A 19493-nucleotide genomic window follows, 5' to 3' on the forward strand; every position below is an offset into this window, starting at 1 on the left:
ACAATCGCTTTTCCACTTTCACCACTTTAACTTGTTTTTCTATTTCCTTTCAAGTCTCCTGGATAATAGAAATACAATAATAGTAATTTCTGCAGTGCTATTGAAGAATGCATGGTGGACTTAAGCATTTTACACTCAATGAAGCCATTTTTACTTGTGGTCTTTGTTAGACAAGATAGCAGTGAATTACCATGAAGAGTTGAGTGATATGCAATTAATATTTTTGTGGTGTTGGTTGAGGGACAAATAATAGTTAGGTTAATGAAATTAACTGCTTCTTCTTCAGGATAGCACAGAGATCTTTCCCCAAGACAGCGGAATGCAAACATTATCTGAGAGGCAGATTAGGATTTGATCTAATGATCATACGTAGCACAGTATATCCATATGTGTGGTTGTACTCTGCTTTAATTTGGGGTTCAAGTTGATGTGGGACTATGAAGACATAACTCTTGGCTCAAAGGTAAAGTTAAGCCACAACTGACTTTTCAATTCATTGTAAAAGTCACAGATAGAAAATCCATTTGTCAATGCTAAATTATAGGTTATCCTCCAGTACAAGAATAATAGTCTGAGAGAGGTACTGAGAATGCAGAACAATTAATTTCCAAGCTTTGTGTGAAATGAAGATGGGAGATGATTGAAAGAAAAATCTGTTTCTAAACATTGCCGATTTGATTTGTACTGTTGTGTATATATTTCTGAATGTGAATTTGTGAAGTGAAACAACATAAATTGGATTAGAAGTGTTTAACTGTGAGGAAAACATTACATACAAAAACAGAAAATGTTGGAAATGCTCAACCAATCAGGAAACATTTGTGAAGAGAGAAACATAATTAATTTTTCAGATTGTCAGATTTTATTAAAGGGTATTTTTATGTATTTTAGTTTCATCTTGTAGAAATTACAGCAGTGTTTATACATAGTCCCCCCATTTCAGGGCACCATAATGTTTGGGACACATGGCTTCACAGGTGTTTGTAATTGCTCAGGTGTATTTAATTGCCTCCTTAATGCAGGTATAAAAGAGCTCTCAGCGCCTAGTCTTTCCTCCAGTCTTTACATCGCCTTTGGAAATGTTTATTGCTGAGGATCATCATGAGGACCAAAGTTGTGCCAATGAAAGTCAAATAAGCCATTGTGAGACTGAGAAACAAGAATAAAACTGTTAGAGTTATTCTTAGCCTTATCAAAATCAACTATTTGGAACATTATTAAGGAGAAAGAGAGCACTGGTGAGTTTACTAATTGCAAAGTGACTGGCAGGCCAAGGAAGACCTCCACAGCTGATGACAGAAGAATTCTCCAAACACCTAAAGAAAAATCCCCAAACACCTGTCCGACAGATCAGAAACTCTCTTCAGGAGTCAGGTGTGGATTTGTCAATGACTACCATCTGCAGAAGACTTCATGAACAGAAATGCAGAGGCTACACTGCAAGATGCAAACCACTGGTCAGTTGCAAAAGTAGGATGGCCAGGTTACAGTTTGCCAAGAAGTACTTAAAAGAGCAACCACAGTTCTGGGAAAAAGTCTTGTGAACAGATGAGACAAAGATTAACATATCAGAATGATGGCAAGAGCAAAGTATGGAGGAGAGAAGGAACTGTCCAAGATCCAAAGCACACCACCTCATCTATGAAATGGTGGTGGGAGTGTTATGGCCTGGGCATGTATGGCTGCTGAAGGTACTGGCTCACTTATCTTCATTGATGATACAACTTCTGATGGTAGTAGCATAATGAGTTCTGAAGTGTATAGACACATACTATCTGTTCAAGTTTAAATGCCTCAAAACTCATTGGCCAGCGGTTCATTCTACAGCAAGACAATGATCTCAAACTTACTGCTAAAGCAACAAAGGAGTTTTTCAAAGCTAAAAAATTTTCAATTCTTGAGTGGCCAAGTCAATCACCCGATCTGAACCCAATTGAGCATGCCTTTTATATGCTAAAGAGAGAACTGCCCTAGCACTAGCCCACAAAACAAAGCATAAGCTAAAGATGGCTGCAATACAGGTCTGCAGAGCATCACCAGAGAAGACCCCCAGCAACTGATGAATCAGACTTCAAGCAGTCATTGCATGCAAAGGATATGCAACAGTACTAAACATGACTACTTTCATTTACATGACATTGCTGTGTCCCAAACATTGTGGTGCCCTGAAATGGGGAGACTATGTATAAACACTGCTGTAATTTCCACATGGTGGAACCAAAATATATAAAAATCACCTTTATTAAAATCTGGCAATGTGCACTTTAACCACATGTGATTTGTTCTATTACAACCCTCAAATTGTGGAGTACAGAGGCAAATAAATAAATTATGGGTCTTTGTCCCAAATATTATGGAGGGCATTGTAGCTATAGGATTTATCTATTTCATTTTGCAGAGAAGTCAGAAATCTCACCAAATATTCTTACACCAATTACTTTACATTGGGAATAAAAGTAATTGTTATAAAGATTCTTGGTGAGATGTTGGAGGAGAGGAAATGTCACCCAGTGAGTGAGAGTGGTCAGGAAGCCATCCCCTAAAACGGTGGTAGAGGTAGAAATTCTCAGTAATTTCAGTTTACTAGGATATTTATTTGAAGAGCTGTGGCCTGCAAACAGTGGACCTTCAGGCAGGGGTGTTAAGCTAGAATGTTGGTTACCCTTGCTAGTATTTTTAAAGCCCACTATTTGAAAGAAAAAATAAGGAAGATGACCTGGCCAATATTTAGCCTAGTTCCAACTCCAACAGAAAGAGAGATTGCCTGGACATTATCTGTTTGCCACTCGTGGGATCTTGCTATACACACATTGTCCGTGCAGAACTCTGCCCTGTGAAGGTGACCACACTTCAGAAGTACAGCGTAGACTGTAGTGCGGCTGCCCTTTTTCAAAAATATTTCTCTAAGGCAAATGACATGAAAGCATGGCAATTGGTGGAATTCAATAGATACAAGTCAACCCTGTTTGTGTTTAATCCTCATCCTGGCTGGTGTTGGAGTTGTTGACTAATTATATCAATGAAGCTTATTATATTAATTGATCGGTTTCGTTTGATCCAGAGCTGAGGTGTGGAAATTGTCAGTGTAAACCTTGGGATTCATGACACGAAAGCTTGCCATGTCACGGTGGTCATCTCTTGTCCACAGAAGTTATTCAGCCAGCATGACTCCATCTACACTACACATCAATCCTCCCTCTTCTCTCCAGGAACCACCCGTCGCTGAGCAAGTCAACCCCCTCCCCCCTCTTTATATTACCCCTCTCCCCTTTACATCCTCAATCCTGATGCATGATCTCGACCCAAGACGTCGACTATCTTCTCCACCTGCCTCCACAGATGATACCCCAACCTGTTGGGCTCCTCTTGCCGTTTGCTTTTTATTCCGCAATGTCTTCTTCTATATGAGGATCTGAAAATCGGCCTGTTATCCAAGTTACCCACCCATCGTCTCGGGCTTGTGGACTTGATCGACATGACCCCAAACACCTACAGGGAAATTTCCAGCCTCCAAACCACTCACCAGCCTTCACTAAGAACTGTATTTGTTATGCAATGGGCGCACGTCTCTGAAATATCACCCGTCCCCGGCGGGCGACAGTAAAACTAGATCTACACTTCAGCGCTGAAGCCGGTTAACACCCACAGATTATTTTACATTCTCCGCTGCTGCTGCTGCTGTTGCTGCTGCTGCTGCTGCTGTTGCTTGTGAACAAAGCCAATCTGTTCGCAACTCCCCGAGAACAAAAGGAAACTCGAAATGCTACTGAATCGGATGTTGAATATATTGAACATTGCCTTAAGAGAATTATTTAATTATGTTTTTATTGGAATGGCTTGGAATAATAATCTCCCCCGGAGAAGTATAAATGTCCCAGGTCCGGAGAATAACCCGTCCCTCGGGACCTAGAAGAATAATTGCTGGTGTTTAGTGCGCCTCTCCGTGATGATCATTGCAGATTAAGCTGATGACAATCAGTCTCTCCAGCCTGGAATGTCACCCGTGTCGATCTACCGCTGCACGGTCGCTCTCTGATTCTGTTTGTCAAACGTCCTTCCAAGGTGTAGAAGCACTCGACACGGACACTTGATTTCAGTTTCGAATCAAACTCGCATTTCCTGATTTTAACCACTGTGTTAAATAAAAGCAAGCTGAAGTTAAATCCATATTTTGGAGTTTAAAAGGGGGTGCCCTCGGCCACGGCGTGGTCACAGTGAGGCGCCGGGCAAACCGATTCCCCCTTTCCCACCAACGGATACAGCGGGATGTATTTATTTGACGAAAGGAATCTGCCACATCGCACTTGCACTCGGGCGGGGATAACTGTGGAAGAAACTGACCCATTCCCCCTCCCGAAGATAGACGCAAAATGCTGGAGTAACTCAGCGGGACAGGCAGCATCTCTGGATAGAAGGAATGGGTGACGTTTTGGGTCGAGACCCTTCTTCAGACTGGTGGTCGCTCTGAGTCTAAAGAAGGGTCTCGACGTCACCCATTCCTTCTATCCAGAGATGCTGCCTGTCCCGCTGAGTTACTCCAGCATGTTTGTGTCTATCTTCGGTGTAAACCAGCATTTGCAGTTCCTTCCGACACATCCTTCCTACGCCTGATCCCGGTCAGGTCGGGACCCTCGACACACAAGAGCCCTTCCCCTCACGCTATCCTCCTGCCTCGACTATGAAATACCCATGTTTTCCACTCCCACGTTTATTAACTACTTGTACAAACTAAACAACTGGAAATAAACACATTGCTTGCGCAAAAATCGAGAGCTTTATTTTTAATCTCCCCTGAATTTGCAACGATATTTTGCCTACCCCCGATGGAAGATATCGCTTCATTCAGCACCCTGGACAGCACAGAGCGTCGAGGGGGCGAGAACCCCGCCTCTGCCGCCTGATGGACTTGTCCAAGGACCGGTTGCTGCACGAAGCCGTCCAAGGCGAGGCCAATGGGAGCGGGGAAGGGGTGGGCGGTACAGGTTGACTTAATTCAAACCGGAGATGCGCCTTGTCTTCAGAGGACAAGATCGGCAACTGGAGCCCAGGTGCGCCGGGGACTCTGCCTCAAGGTCTACAGCAACGCTGCACACCGGACTGTCAGCTGCAATTGCCCAGAAACAAAAGTTTATTTGATGTACTTTTGAAAAGGATTTTGTTTGGCGTTGGCTCCCGAGTTCAATCTCATTAGTTCGGCCGGCGCCACTCGAATGCAGCAAGTTGGAAGAGATGGACGATTTTATGTTGAACCGTACCGTGCAGTTTTACAACTCCAGCCAAAACTGCAACCTGTGTGAGATGGATTTCCACGGAGACGGATCCCCTGCATTGAGAATCATCATCTCCATCACCTACTCGATGGTTTGCGCCGTCGGTCTTGTCGGGAACTTGCTGGTCTTTCTCCTGATGAAAGCGAAGACAGGGCGCAGCAAATCCACCATGTGCGTCTTCATACTCAACCTGGCGGTTACCGACTTTCAGTTCGTCATGACCCTGCCCTTCTGGGCGGTGGACACCGCTCTGGACTTCAGCTGGCCCTTCGGGGGTGCCATGTGTAAGATCATACAGTCAGTCACTGTCATGAACATGTACGCCGGCGTTTTCTTCCTGACGGCAATGGGCATTGCCCGCTACTGGTCGGTAGCGTCGGCTCTGAAGGCCAGGGGTAGCGGGCTGCCATGCTCGGTCAAGTGGATCAGTGTCTTTCTCTGGTCCGCCGCCGGCCTGGCCACGCTACCCACCGCAATCTTCTCCACTGTCAGAAACACTGCCGGCGAGAACCTTTGTCTGCTGGACTTCCCCGACGATGGTCAGTACTGGCTCGCACTCTACCACATCCAGAAGATCGTTCTGGCTTTTGTTCTGCCCATGGCCATTCTGTCGGTCTGTTATCTGCTCCTCCTCAGGTTCTTGAGACAACAACACATGGGCAACAAAAACACCAAGAGGAAGTCGACAGTAACCAGGTCTGTCACCATCGTTATGCTCGCCTTCTTCCTCTGTTGGCTACCCAACCACATCATCACATTCTGGGGCGTTTTGGTCAAGCTCAACGTGATACCTTGGGACAAGACCTACTACTCCATGCAGTCCTATGCTTTCCCCGTCACCGTGTGCTTGGCACACACAAACAGCTGCCTCAACCCAGTTCTCTACTGCTTAATGAGGAGAGAGTTCAGGAAATCTATGAAAGAGATCTTCTGGAAGATATCTACGCCGGCTTTGACGCACAAGGTTGCAATACGACCCTTCTCCGGCCCGGTAAATAACCGGGAACAGACGCACATGCAGGTCGGAGTGCGTCTGAACATTATTGAGATCGCACATTACAGCCGAGACTCCGACTCTAACAGTCGATGTGAAAACGATCCCTCCAACTGCACCACTCAGCCAAACCCCAATTAACTGACTGTCTTGGGAGACTGCTGAGGGAAGGTATCGGGATTGTTGTGACGGCGAATAACAACTGGATAAATCCGATGTAGAATGACCATCTCGAAAGAAAAAGATCACTGCTATGAAAGCCCTTCACTTCAAAATGTGTGATTACATGTAGAAGCGCGATGGGTTTAGACTGATGTTGATCTCTTTACCTCTCATTTTAGAGACTGCAAAATCGAAGCTCCGTGCAATGTTTTAGAAGTTGCAATTTGTTCCTTAAACGAAGGCAACTTGTGATCATCGAAAGTCATTAGTTTAAGGGGTACGAGGGAATAACTGCATCGCTTTCACTCCACTTACTTAAGTCAAGGGGCGGAAGGGAGATCGGGCCGCATCACCCCGGGCAGCCCCGGGACAGATGTCCATTCCCTATGAATGACATTGTGATGTGGGTGACCTTGCAGGGTTTCTATCAGAGCCTCTCGACCACACCGCCTTGGGTCGTTCCAATGTTGAGAAAATGAACCATGAAGAAATGTAAAGTGCTTTTGAATTGTTAATAAATAGACAAATTCACGCTGCAATTATATTGTATACTGTTTATTTCTTTAAAACTTATGAAGTATTTCAATTTATATCATTAACATTTGATTTAATTCAATAATTGTTTCCATGGGACTTTAGAGTTTAAACTCGTGTAATAGTTTAAACGACAATCGCTGACTTGCCAGTAACATGACAACCCCGATTAGTATTTGGCAAACAGTTTTACAACTGTTTATTAAGCAAACAGTGTATTAATTGTTAAACATAATTAAGTGGAACACATTTCCCCCCTACTCTGGTGTACTATTGTAATTATTTAAAATGCAACTTCCGTAGGTGAGAATTAACGAGCAATTATTACGACTCACAATTTTGGCTCTGATGCGAAATCTAAGTTAAATTTCTATCATTGAACTTAGATTTGAAGCGGGGTGTTTATTTGATCCATTCTAAAAAATTACATCGTAATAGATTATTTTTCTATCTAAATTTTAATTTCTAAAAATCTATTGAAATGCTGCTATGATCCCCCCCCCCCCCCCCCCCCCCTCCTAAACCTATTAATCAAGTTTGCGGAGACAGGTAAGCAAGTTCCAATCATACAATATACTTATAGAGGTACGTGATGGTCGACATGGATGTGATCAGAAGTGTGTGTCGCTGTGCTCTATTTGTATAATTATTAACAGTCCTGATGCTGGTCTCGACCCGAAACATCAGCTATCCCCTTGCCTGCACAGATGCTGATCTGAGGGTCCTCTAGCGGTGACAGATCGAACAACAGATAATCGTCTTTCTGCCTCACTTTAAAAACATGTTCTATACTTAACAATTAATATACTTAACACTTTAACATTTTGATAACGTATTGCTGTGCCCCCGTGTGTTCTGAAAAGGTTGCAAATAAATGGAAAAGGTGTAAGGAAGATTTGCAAGAACTGGCAAGCTGACAATCAGGAGACATGCCACACTTTGCGGCCCCTATTCCTGATAAAGAGAATGCTGTAGAGCGGAGGAAGAAGAGGTCCTTACAATTATATGGGAATTTGATTGAGTAATGTGGAAAAGTTCATGAAGGAAACCAAAACAATGAGCCATAAATATGAGGAGCTTGTTTCTGGGTTGGAACTTCTCTTCAGGCTGGTGGATTAGAGGGGAGCTAGAAAGAGGTGAGGAGAAGTGCTGGGGCAACAGGTAGTGATGGGTGGATGCAGGTGACGAAGGATGAATTGGCAGGTGGGGGAAAGTCAGATGGAGATAGAAACCAAGGCTGGAGATGGAGGACAAATGGTGGAATCTGGTAAGAAAGGAAGGAGGGAGTGTAATGTAGAAAATACATGCTATTCCTCCCACTGGTTCTACATTTCACTCACATCTTCATTCCTTATCAGATTCCACCATTTGCACCACTTACTGTCAGCTACCACTCTACTAGTTGATCAGTCTGAAGAAGGGTCATGACGCAACATGTCGCCCGTCCATTTACTTCCACAGATGCTGCTTGGCCAGCTGATTTCCTCCAGTAGTTGGTTTTTCCTCAAGGTACCAGCATCTTCAGTCCCTTGTGTCTCCAATACAAGAATGCCACTAAGGAAGGAAGGAGGAAATCCAATCTTCTTGTTGCCATGTTATAGAATTGAGGCATTGGAGAGGGTGCAGAGAATGCTTGTTAGGATACAAAGGCATACAGATTAGGACTTCTTTCAGGAAAGAAGGATGAGGGCTGGTGTAAAAGAGTTTGCATTGTTGAAAAGTGTTTTGACAAAGTGGATTGAATAGCGAGAGTGTTTCCACTTGTGAGGGAGAGCATAACCAGAGTTCATCAATATCAATTAGTCCCCGAGAATTTCAATAGGAAATTCAGAAGAGTGTGCAGAATGTAAATCAATTAACAAAAATGAAAAAATATAAATAAAAATCTGCAGATGCTGGAAACTTGAAATAAAAATCAGACAGTATCTGGTAAAAGTGGGATCGGATTCATAATTTGAATCAGACAGAGTCTTATCAGATTCCACAATTTGAACCCAATTGACTTCTCCACCTCCAGTAAAAGTGAAACAGTTAACATTTCAGATCTGTGACCATTCATGAGAAGAGTGGAACTGGGATGACAAATGTGGAACCCTCTCCTACAGGGCGTGGCTGAAGTTAATATTACAGATATATTGAACGGGGAGCTTGAGAAGTAGATGAGGGAGAGGGAATAGAGGATCACCTACTAGTTTTATATGAGGATGTGATAAGGCTCAGGTGAAACATTAACGTTGCCACGGACTGGTTGGGTCAAATGGTCTATCTCATGCCACATTTGTTTTGCAGTGGTTTGTAAATCTAGCAGAAAATTTGGGAGAAACATCTTTAGGCAGAATGGTGAAAATGTGAGATTCACTCCCTTGGGGAGATGTTGAGATGAATCCTATGGGTGCATTTAAGTGGGAACTACATATGTGCATTATGGGGAAACATTATGGGCAGTATAATGGTGTTGCTGGTAGAGTCACTGCCACACAGCGCTAGAGACTAGGGTTCAATCCTAACCTCAAGCATTATTTGTGTGGAGTTTGTAGATTCTCCCTGTGACCATTGGGTTGTCATAGACACCACAGACATGTGGGTCAGTATGTTAATTAGCCAGTATGTATTTCTCCCAGAATGTAGGTGAAAGATGTGAGAATCTCAGCATTCTGACCTCAGTTAATAACAATGTGGGAAGATTAAAATTGGATTTTGCATAGAATTAATGCTAATGATCGGAATGGCTTCGGTGAGCCAAAGGGCTTGTTCTGCACTGTGTCTCTACATTGTGTCTCTACACACTCTGCAAGGGTGGAATGGTGGGCCAGAGCAAGTCTGCTTGTGAAAACAAAGCATAGATGCTGGGAAATACTCAGCAGGTCATGCAACATCCATAAACAGAGTCACCGCCATGTCACAATCAATCATAATCACAATCACAATAATACTTTATTAGCCAACTATGTTTTGGGACATACGAGGAATTTCATTTGCCAAGTCAGTCATGCAATAAAAATCACAACGGAACACCCAAAATACATTTTAACATAAACATCCACCACAGTGACTCCTCCACATTCCTCACTGTGATGGAAGGCAATAAAAAGTTCAAATCTCTTCCCTTCTTTTTTCTCCCGCGGTCGGGGGCCTCGAGCCTTCCGTTGAGGGGACGATCTTGAAGCCCTCCGCATCAGGGCGATCGGCTCCTGCATCGGGGGGGATGTTAGTTCCTCCATGCCGGTGATCGGACCCGGTCAAGCCTCTGAGTCGTTGGAGCTCCCTTCTAGCCTCTCCGGAGACTGCGAGCTCCCGATGTAAAGTCCACAGGGATTGGAGTGATCCCAGGCAAGTCCGATGTTACGTCCACGTCCCATGATGGGGCCCAAGGTCAGTCCGAGGCTTCCAGCTCCATCGATGTTAGGCTGCAGATCGGCCGGAGATGCTGGCCGGAAAACAATCGCATCTCCGGCAAGGTAAGAAACTGAAAACAAGTTTCCCCCGATCCCCTCCCGGGGGTCCCCCACATAAAACAAACCAGAGAACATTTACGCAAGCTTTTAACACACACTAAAAATTAAAAAAAGACGGAAAAAACAGACAGACTGTTGGCGGGGCTGCCAATTGTACCGTGACCCTGGCGGTAACCTATGCTAAGAAAAATTAGAATTAAGCAATTCTTAAATCAGTTCAGAGATAGGAAAATAGCAAAGGTCCGTGGCAGGATTGAAGGCAGATGAAATCAAATGGCAAAACAAGTGAGGTTGTATTAAAAGGCAAGGAAACATAATCAAAGCTTGTCACACCCTGGTCATTCCTTCGTCTCCCTGTGGCCATTCAGTAGAAGGCACAGAGGCTTGAAAACACATATCACCAGACCGAGAAACAGCTTCTTTCCCTCTGTTATGGGGCTTCTGATGGGATGCTGTCTGATTCACCTCAACCCCATTGTGGACATTGGACTTTGTCCATGGAATTGATTGCTGACGATGCTGAGAACTATATTCTGCTCTCTCTATCTTCCCCTCCCCTTTATCTATTGTACGAGTTTGACTATTGTATTTAAGTATAGTATATTTGATTTGTATGGAAAGTATGAAAAAACAAAGCTTTTCACTGTACCTGGTGCAAGTGAGAAGAATAAACCTAAACCTAAACATATGCCTACAGAGCATGGTGACAGCTCATTAAATGGTCAAAGTGGCTCAAGACTAGAACATCTCCTCTTGCTCCAATATTCCCATCTGTTCCTCCATTAAACAAATACTTTTTTTCTATTTCCCTTTTCAACAAATAGTTTTACACGTCTCTAGGCCAAATTACTGCTGCCACTTTTCTGCCCACTTTGCAAACCTCTCTTTACCTCTTGATCTGATAACCCTCCTTACCATTTGCCAACTCTCTTGCCATCTAGTTACAATATGTGTTCTCTAATATAATTTCATAAATTATTAGCATAACTAAAGAAAAAAATAGATCGGCAAAGATTCTTTCAGCATGAAATATTAAGCAGAGGATTCCAGATGACAACACCAACTGAGGATTAACAACAAAAATAATTCATTCATAATTGAAATTAAAGCAAATTGAAAAATTTCCATTCATATATTTTTAATGTTATCAATGATACTGATCACATTTGTCAAAGGAGCATCTGCAACTCACCACTGAGCAACGGCTGTAGCTGGGGACTTTGAAAATGGATCCAAAAGCTGGTGACTCTTGCATGTGAACTCAGTGGGCTGTTACTATGCGTTCTGTACTTAATGAAGGATTGTACTTAATTATAGCAATAATTTTACTGATCTGTTTGCTAAAAAAGGAATTTCACTGTATCTTGGTACACATGATAATAAAGAACAATTGAACATTTGAATCATTGACCTACCGATTAGTCAATTGACCAAGTTTGTACCTTAGACATTTGACATTGTAACGCCTGTGGGTTATTGTGAATTGTAGTGCAGAAGCTCATTTTAGCATCAACCCAGTCTTTGTTGTGCCATGGTTGAGTCAGGATTGACAAGCGTATCAGGTTTAGTTGAAGGATTCACTTTTCATCATATTTAATAGATTCCCAAATACATCCTCCCCTATTTTATCATCACAAAACCAATTTGTCTTTTTATTCACACCAGAAACTGTTCATGCATCCTTTCTGACCCAGATTGTTTCCTGGTTTTCAAATCCTGTTTTTCCTACTTATAAAACTCTCAGAATCATAGAGCCGTATAGCTGGGAAATTGGCCTTTTGGCCCACCTTGTCCATGCCGGCCAAGTTGACTAGACTCATTTGCCTTTCTGAGATATTGGTAGTCCTCTAACTTTTTCACTTGATCATCCCAAATGTGTTCATTCCCATTTAAGGCCATTAAGTCCCTCTCATTCAGCTTTGTCTCATTGTGTCATATCTTTCCACTCCCTTGGATGTATCAAGATTCCATTTAAATGCATCCATTTCACTCTAATTTGTAATTGGAACATCTCAAATTAATTAATTGATAACCATCTTCTATTTTTGTCTTTAGTTCTGTCCTACCATAGGAATTAGAACATTGTTGCTATGTTTACATCATGCGTTGGTCGGGACGTTTTTGTAGAATTCTGTGCAGTTCTAGTCACTGCATTATAGGAAGGATGTGGAGGCTTTGGAGAGGATGCAGGAGAGGATCACCATGAGGTTGCCTGGATTAGAGAGTTTTAGCTATCAGGCGAGGTTGGACACACTTAAATTGGTTCCTCTTGTTGGAGGCCGAGGAGAGAGCATTGGAGGCTGAGGAGAGACTTGGTAGAAGTATATAAAATTGTGAGATACATAGACAATGTAGATGGTCAGAGTCTTTATCACAGGATGGACATGTCAAATACTGGAGGGCATAGCTTTAAGGGGAGCGGGAGAATTTTTAAAGGAGGTTTACCAGGCAAGTTTTTTTAAGCAGTATGGTAAATGCCTGGAACATGCTGCCAGGAGAAGTAATGGAAGCAGGCATTACTTAGATAAAAGAAGCAATTAGACAAGCACATGAACAGGCTGTGAATAGAGGAATGCGACCATGTGCAATAAGTCGTGTTGTTTGTTTCTCATGGAGAAAAGCAAAGTTGATCTGAAATTAACTCTATTTCTCTCACCAAAGATATTGCCTGACCTGTTGAGTGTTTCCAGGATTTTGCTTTTATTTCAGATTTACAGCACCTGCAGGTTTTTATTTGCAGTTACGCACTTGCTGCTCTTCCGGGACCACATCCAGGCTGATCAGATTGCAGAAGGGTTCCGACCCGAAATGTCACCTATCCATGTTCTACAGAGACGCTGTCTAACCCCGACCCCGACTCCAGCACTTTGTGTCTTTTGTTTTTAAGATAACATCAGCAGTTCCTTGTATAGGAGGGAACTGCAGACGCCGGTTTAAACCGAAAATAGACACAAAGCGCTGGAGTAACTCAGCGGGACAGGCAGCATCAAAGATCATAGAGCAGCGCTATGATCTTTGGGCAGCATCTCTGGAGAAAAGGAATGAGCGACGGTTCGGGTCGAGACCCTTCTTTAGTCGTTATACCGACTGATCACGTCTGTTACTCCCAGACTACAGTAATGCTTTGGAAGTAACACTGGGTGCAAGTGGAATGACTCTTAAATTAATAACTCTCAGAAACAAAATCTCACCGAGGCTCGGTTGATACAAAGGCTCTGAAAGTAGTGGGAAAGAGGGTCAGTTGTCACCAAAGATACTAGAGGAGCTGTCACTCTCGGCACAGCCAGGATCAAAGATCTTATAGCAGAGCTCTGCTATAAGATCTTTGGCCAGGATCAATGCATTGAGCTGTGTTGCTCTGCCTTCCAGCGGCGCTTTGAGTTGCGCGCCATCGGTTGTATCAACCAGTGATTGTTACTTGCAACTGTTGCAAATAGAGTCATGTGAGAAGCCAGCCAGTCAGAAGCGGCAAGTGCGGATGCAGGAAAACCTCACGGAGGTCACTTTCCTGTTAGCCGTTTCATTTTGTAGTACAGAATGAGGAATTAAACTTACAACCAAAAGGCATCATACCACGTGGTGGCCAACCAACCACAGAGACCGAACGAAAAGCTCGTGCAGCAGCCCGGCTAGCTCAGTCGGTAGAGCATGGGACTCTTAATCCCAGGGTCGTGGGTTCGAGCCCCACGTTGGGCGTCAATTTTCTTAGCCATCCCTATTTTATTGATTGATATGTAAATATCGTTAACAATTCACTCAGTTTTCCAGCACTTTTCTGAACAGTCACCGCTGTTTTTTTAAAACTTCATACGGTGTTCTAATATCCATGGTACAGGAGGTAATATACTGGTTAGGATGTAAATTTAAAATAAATGCTGAAAACAGTCAGCATCAGTGGGACAGAAACAGTTCACCTGTGAAAAGTTTTTAACCTGTGTTAATGCTTCGTCGTAAATTCAGCTTCAAAATGAATTATGTTCAAGATTGTCTATTTCATGGGGAAATGCATAAATAATGCTGCCTCTTGCACCCGTGTAGAATTTTACAAGAACAGACTCATCCACGGATGCTGTTTGATCCGCTGAGTTCTTCCAGCAGTCTGTATGTCGCTCAAGATTCCAGGAAATTTACAGCCTTGCCTTCAAATTCAATAGAACTATTTCTGAAGCCCCCCTCTCTCCTTTCTGGGTCGCTCTGCATTCACATCAGGAGATAAATTATCCATCGACATCTACCAAACCCAATGTTCCCACAGTTACATCTCCACCCACCCTGTCTCTTGCAAGTATATAGTTTATTTCTATAGAGTTAAGCAGCACCAGATGCTGGTTAACAAAAAAAGACACAAGGCATGGATAGGTGACGTTTCAAGTTGGGCATTTCCTTTATCAGGAAATGTGACTCTCTCTGCTTTAGTTGGTGAAGCCCTTATCTGAATCCACTTCCCTCACTTACGCTCCAAACTCACCACTCACAAGGCAGAGCAGAGCAGGTGTTCTCCTGGTCTTTACTTTTCACCTCACCAGCTTCTGGACCTAGTACATCATTCTTCGATATTTCCGCCAGCTGCATTGCGATCCTACCACCAGTTACATCTTCCCTTACCCACATATTTTTCTCTCCACAGAGGTGACTCTCTCACCGACTCCTTGATTCGCTCAATCTTCCCCACCCATCCCTCCTACTCCCCAGGGAACTTTCCCTTGAACAATAGGAGATGCAACACCTATCCCTAAACCCTTGTACGCCTTTTAGAATGGAAAATACTTAGCTGTGAAAGGTACAATTTAAGATGTAAGGACTTACATGAAATAGATGAAGTAGGGTGATGAAGTAGTTGCAGTAAACAGTTACAAAACCGGTTCATTTTTCAGGATAGTATTGTGATTAATGTACCCTATCCTTTGGAAAGAGGCTCAGAAATGCAAATGACATTGCCACAAAAGGAATTAATGATGAGAGGCTTTGTTCTTCCACTCCAGGGAACACAATGAGATAAAAAGCTTACACATTACTTCAATTTCTCCTTTCAATAATGCTATCTGAGCAGCAAATTCTGCGTTTATTGCATATAGCAGCGTAAAAGCAACAAATTTAAAGTTCTTAGATTATTGCAGAAAAGCGGGAAATATTCAGCATACAATTGTGATCAAACAGCTTTGACTTGAAAGGTTAAGAAGGACGTCATGTCCAAGGAAGGCGATGGCTGGAAGCCTGCAGCAGCCTGGAGCTTTCTTGGACCGAGCTCTGCTCATAAAAACTTGAACACGGCCTGGACTATGGAAAAAAAAGCAGCAAAACATGGCGCCTCTTGAATGCAGGCTCAGTGAACTATTTCAGTACACATTGCTCATCAGGCATGTGCTTAGTTAGGTATGGCAATACTTTACTGGAGATAGACACAAAATGCTGGAGGGACAGGCAACAACTCAGTAGAGAAGGAATTGGTGATGTTTCGGGTCTAGATACTGCAGCATTTTGTGTCTATCTTCGACGTAAACCAGCATTTGCAGTTCCTTGCTACACAATACTTTACTGGGCTGTATGTAAGAAAAATAAAATTGTGTGGCAATAATAGCACGTGGACCCTTGAACTTTGTTTCCCTGCAGATTCTGCCTGAGCTGTCAGCATTAGCTGTTTTAACTTTGAATACAGCCATGTCCACAGAGCGCAGAAGATTATTGGGACACAGCTATCAGGCTTGGAGGGCATCTACCACACACGGTGCCTCAGGAAGGCCGTCAGCATCCATAAAGACTCCTCACACCCTTGTAATGGACTGTTCAAACTACTTCCCTCCGGCAGACATCACAAGGCCTTCCACGCCCGAACCTCCAGACTCAGGAACAGCTTCATTCCCAGAGCTATAGCGGCTCTGAACCGGTCCTGCTGAGTGCCCCCCATCCCCATGGACTGTCTCCCTCGGATAGTCATGTCGCACAGACACATCTGCACTTTAGTCTGTTTGAACTGTTTTGACTATTTTACTGTTCTTTATATAATCCATGTTTTCGGGGTATCTAAATATCTAAATCAATATTTTATTAGTTATTTATGTTATGACATCGGATGGAAGCTGCATACCAAATCTCGTTGCGCTTATGTGCAATGACAATAAAATCATGGTATATGGACACACTTATCTGTTTTGTAGTAAATGCCTACTATGTTCTGTGTGCTTAAGCAAAACAAGAAATTTATTGTTTAAGAGGGAACTGCAGATGCTGGAGAATCGAAGGTTACACAAAAAAGCTGGAGAAACTCAGCGGGTGCAGCAGCATCTATGGAGCGAAGGAAATAGGCAACGTTTCGGGCCGAAACCCTAGGGTTTCGGCCCGAAACGTTGCCTATTTCCTTCGCTCCATAGATGCTGCTGCACCCGCTGAGTTTCCCCAGCTTTTTTGTGTAACCCACAAGAATTTTATTGTCCTATACAGGGACACATGACAATAAACTCACTTGAACTTGAACTTGAAATATATTATTATTATTATTATTATGTTCCAGATGTTGTCTCTGTACTGTACACTGACAATGACAATTAAAATTGAATCTGAATCTGAATCAGATGAACTACAACTCCCTCAGGGCAACGGGGCATGAACGCATGCGTAGTAGCCATAGGTGATCCGCCAACGTGGTGACGTACTACCCTGTGCGTGTCTCGTCGCTCTGAAGACCCTTTGCTGGGCGGCGTCGTGTTGCTCGGCGGCTGTGCGTAACGTAGCGGTGGGGAGAGACCGGGCTGCGATTATGGTTGGGAGAGAGCGAAGGTGGACAGGCAGTCGGATTTAGCACGGAGAAACGGTTTGACTTGATGGCTCCGAAACCGGACCCGAGACCTAAATTTCAAGAAGGTGAGGCCCACCGTGCGGGGGGGAAACATGGCGCCGGCTCTGCCCGCCCGCCCCTACCGCGCATGCGTACGGGGAAGCCTTTCTGGGCAGCTGGGCTAGGAGGCGCCTGAATGGAGACTGGTTACACCTTCAATGTAAGCACGTTACAGTCTTTCCCTGCTGTCAGCATTGCTAGCCTGCAGAAAAAACCGCGCAGAGTATTTCCTCCGCCAGGTTCTCTGTGTGTGTGTGTGTACTTGTGCACTCCATCCCCCAACCCCCGGCAAGACATACTATGCAACAGCAATGCAAAAATACATTCCTACTTTAAAAATAAGGTGAAACTGATCAAAGGTTTTCATCTAGATTCAGGTTTGTGATTTTCTTTTGAGGATTGCAAGCAGTTTTTGACAAGTACCACGCAACAGTGCAGTGGTATGTATTTGTTTTAAAAGCTGTAAAAGTACACAAAAGGGTTTTGTTAAATTCAATATGTTTTTTGGTTTTGGGGTTTGTGAAGACTTTTAAAACGTAAAATATTAACTGAATGACTACAATAGATTCTTTTGCATGTGGATTGTTCTGCATTTGAATTTACACTGCAATACTCAGCAAATGGCTTAAAATAGTCATGCACATTCCTGTAGGTGTATTTTACAAGTAAATAATACATCCTGGTTAAACAGGTTTGGATGACTATTGATTTTAAAGAATCTTGTTTTGCATCAAATAGGAATTGAAGTGTTTGCATGTTCCCACATTTGAGTTCTTCAACCCAGGATTCCTGCTTGGACAAAAGCTGGAATTCTGGGAGTCTCCAATATTGTTGAATTGCCCTATCTCGATCAATGTGCTAAAGTGCAAATTATTGTGATGAACGTGAGAAGGCGTGGCTTTACAATTATCGATGTATTGCATGATTGCTAAATGGGAAGTGGAATTAAAGCAGTTTAGGTTGAGATTGTGTTGCTGCTTTATGCTGGCTGTGTCTGCATTAGCACTTGAATAATGTAGAATAAAAATAAATCATGGAAATACACAGCAAGTCCATTAGCAGCTGCAAAGATAGCTTAACATTTCGGGTGTAGACCCTATGTCAGAACTATTCTGACAAAAGAGTCTACATCTGAAACGGCCTGTATTTTTTTTTATTTTTCAGGTGCTGATGGACTTGCTGTCTTTTAATAAAACAGAATATGCTGGAATCACTCAGCATCTGTGGAGAGAGGAAGGTAGGGTTAAATTTCAGATCAATGGCCTTTTGTCAGAACTGAAAGATATAAAAACATTTCTTAAAATTTAGCTTTTTATTAAGTGAGCAGAGGTTGGGAAGTTAATCTGGTTGTATCCAAGAGTATTTCTGTATCAATCAGGATAGGGATCAAGAAGGTGCAAACCTGAGGTGTTGTTATATTGCAAATGGCAACACAATATTAGTGACATGTTTACATGAGAATTTTCCAATTCTAATGTGATTTGAAAAAAATGGACAATTAGACCATTGGCATCCAACAAATATTGCACACCCTCTGAGTATTTTTAATGCATGAATACTGTGGTATGGAAAAGTACATAACAGCCAATCTGTTCACAGCAAGATCCCACCAACAGCAGGCATATCAGATCAGTTTAGGTTTCATTGTTCGAGGATATTGCGGAAACATTAGCACTCGTGTTGCAGAGTAGAGTAATCCTAAGATCCGTTCATTAACCGAAAGTTCAAATACACGAGTCAACCAGGATCAAATTCTTACCTGTCCGATGCTTTAATTCCTTTCAAGAAATCTGCCATTTGGTCTAGTTGAATGTGATGCCATCCATTGTGCTGAACTCGTACCTGCTTCATCAATTCTGGCACAACTATGATTTAACAACAAATGCAAGCATTGACAATGATATTAACATCTACTGAAGAGTTAAACAAAACTTTCCGAAATCTCCTCATGTTCAAGCTTGTTGTTGGCAGCTGTCGAGTATCAGCCTAGACTGTGTAGTCAGGTTTTGGATCCAGAGTATTCCCCCTCAGACATAAGATCATAGGAGTAGGAACAAAATTGGGCCATTGAATCTGCTCAGCCACTCGATCATAGCTTCCCTCTCAACCCCATTTCCCTCCCTTCACCCTGTAATAGTTGACACCCTAATAATCTGAACCTGTCGATCTCTGCTTTAAAAATACCCAATGACTTGGCCTCTGCTGCCATCTGTGGCATTGAATTCCACAGATTCGCCACAAAGAAA

At 43.0% G+C, this 19493-nt stretch overlaps 2 protein-coding genes and 1 non-coding gene across 9 annotated transcripts in view; all 3 read left to right on the forward strand.

Annotated features, from left to right (window-relative positions):
- The first annotated feature begins 5063 nt into the window (after positions 1 to 5063).
- rxfp3.3a3 (relaxin family peptide receptor 3.3a3) lies at positions 5064 to 7222 on the forward strand. Its single transcript, XM_055660956.1, has one exon. It carries the CDS (start codon positions 5230 to 5232, stop codon positions 6403 to 6405), a length of 1176 nt encoding a protein of 391 aa, XP_055516931.1. The 5' UTR covers positions 5064 to 5229; the 3' UTR covers positions 6406 to 7222.
- A 6816-nt stretch (positions 7223 to 14038) lies between these two features.
- trnak-cuu (transfer RNA lysine (anticodon CUU)) lies at positions 14039 to 14111 on the forward strand. The gene has a single exon. It is a non-coding gene; the product is annotated as a tRNA-Lys (tRNA).
- Positions 14112 to 17043: 2932 nt separating this feature from the next.
- The window catches only part of morf4l1 (mortality factor 4 like 1), a 37270-nt gene continuing 34820 nt past the window's right edge, over positions 17044 to 19493 (forward strand). For 2 of the 7 annotated variants that reach the window (XM_055661390.1, XM_055661393.1), the window contains exon 1: positions 17045 to 17273. In XM_055661390.1, coding sequence (XP_055517365.1) covers positions 17234 to 17273 — 40 coding nt within the window. In that variant the 5' untranslated portion in view covers positions 17045 to 17233. Of the gene's footprint in view, positions 17274 to 18411; positions 18485 to 19493 lie in introns of all 7 variants that reach the window. The other 5 variants (XM_055661389.1, XM_055661388.1, XM_055661394.1 and 2 more) reach the window with 5 other exon arrangements.

The sequence above is a fragment of the Leucoraja erinacea genome, chromosome 33 (genome assembly GCF_028641065.1).
Source record: "Leucoraja erinacea ecotype New England chromosome 33, Leri_hhj_1, whole genome shotgun sequence".
In the NCBI taxonomy this organism is placed as follows: Eukaryota; Metazoa; Chordata; class Chondrichthyes; order Rajiformes; family Rajidae; genus Leucoraja; species Leucoraja erinaceus.

Excerpts from the sequence above, each read along its gene's own strand:
- rxfp3.3a3 (XM_055660956.1), top strand. The coding sequence starts at position 5,230 with ATGGACGATTTTATGTTGAACCGTACCGTGCAGTTTTACAACTCCAGC.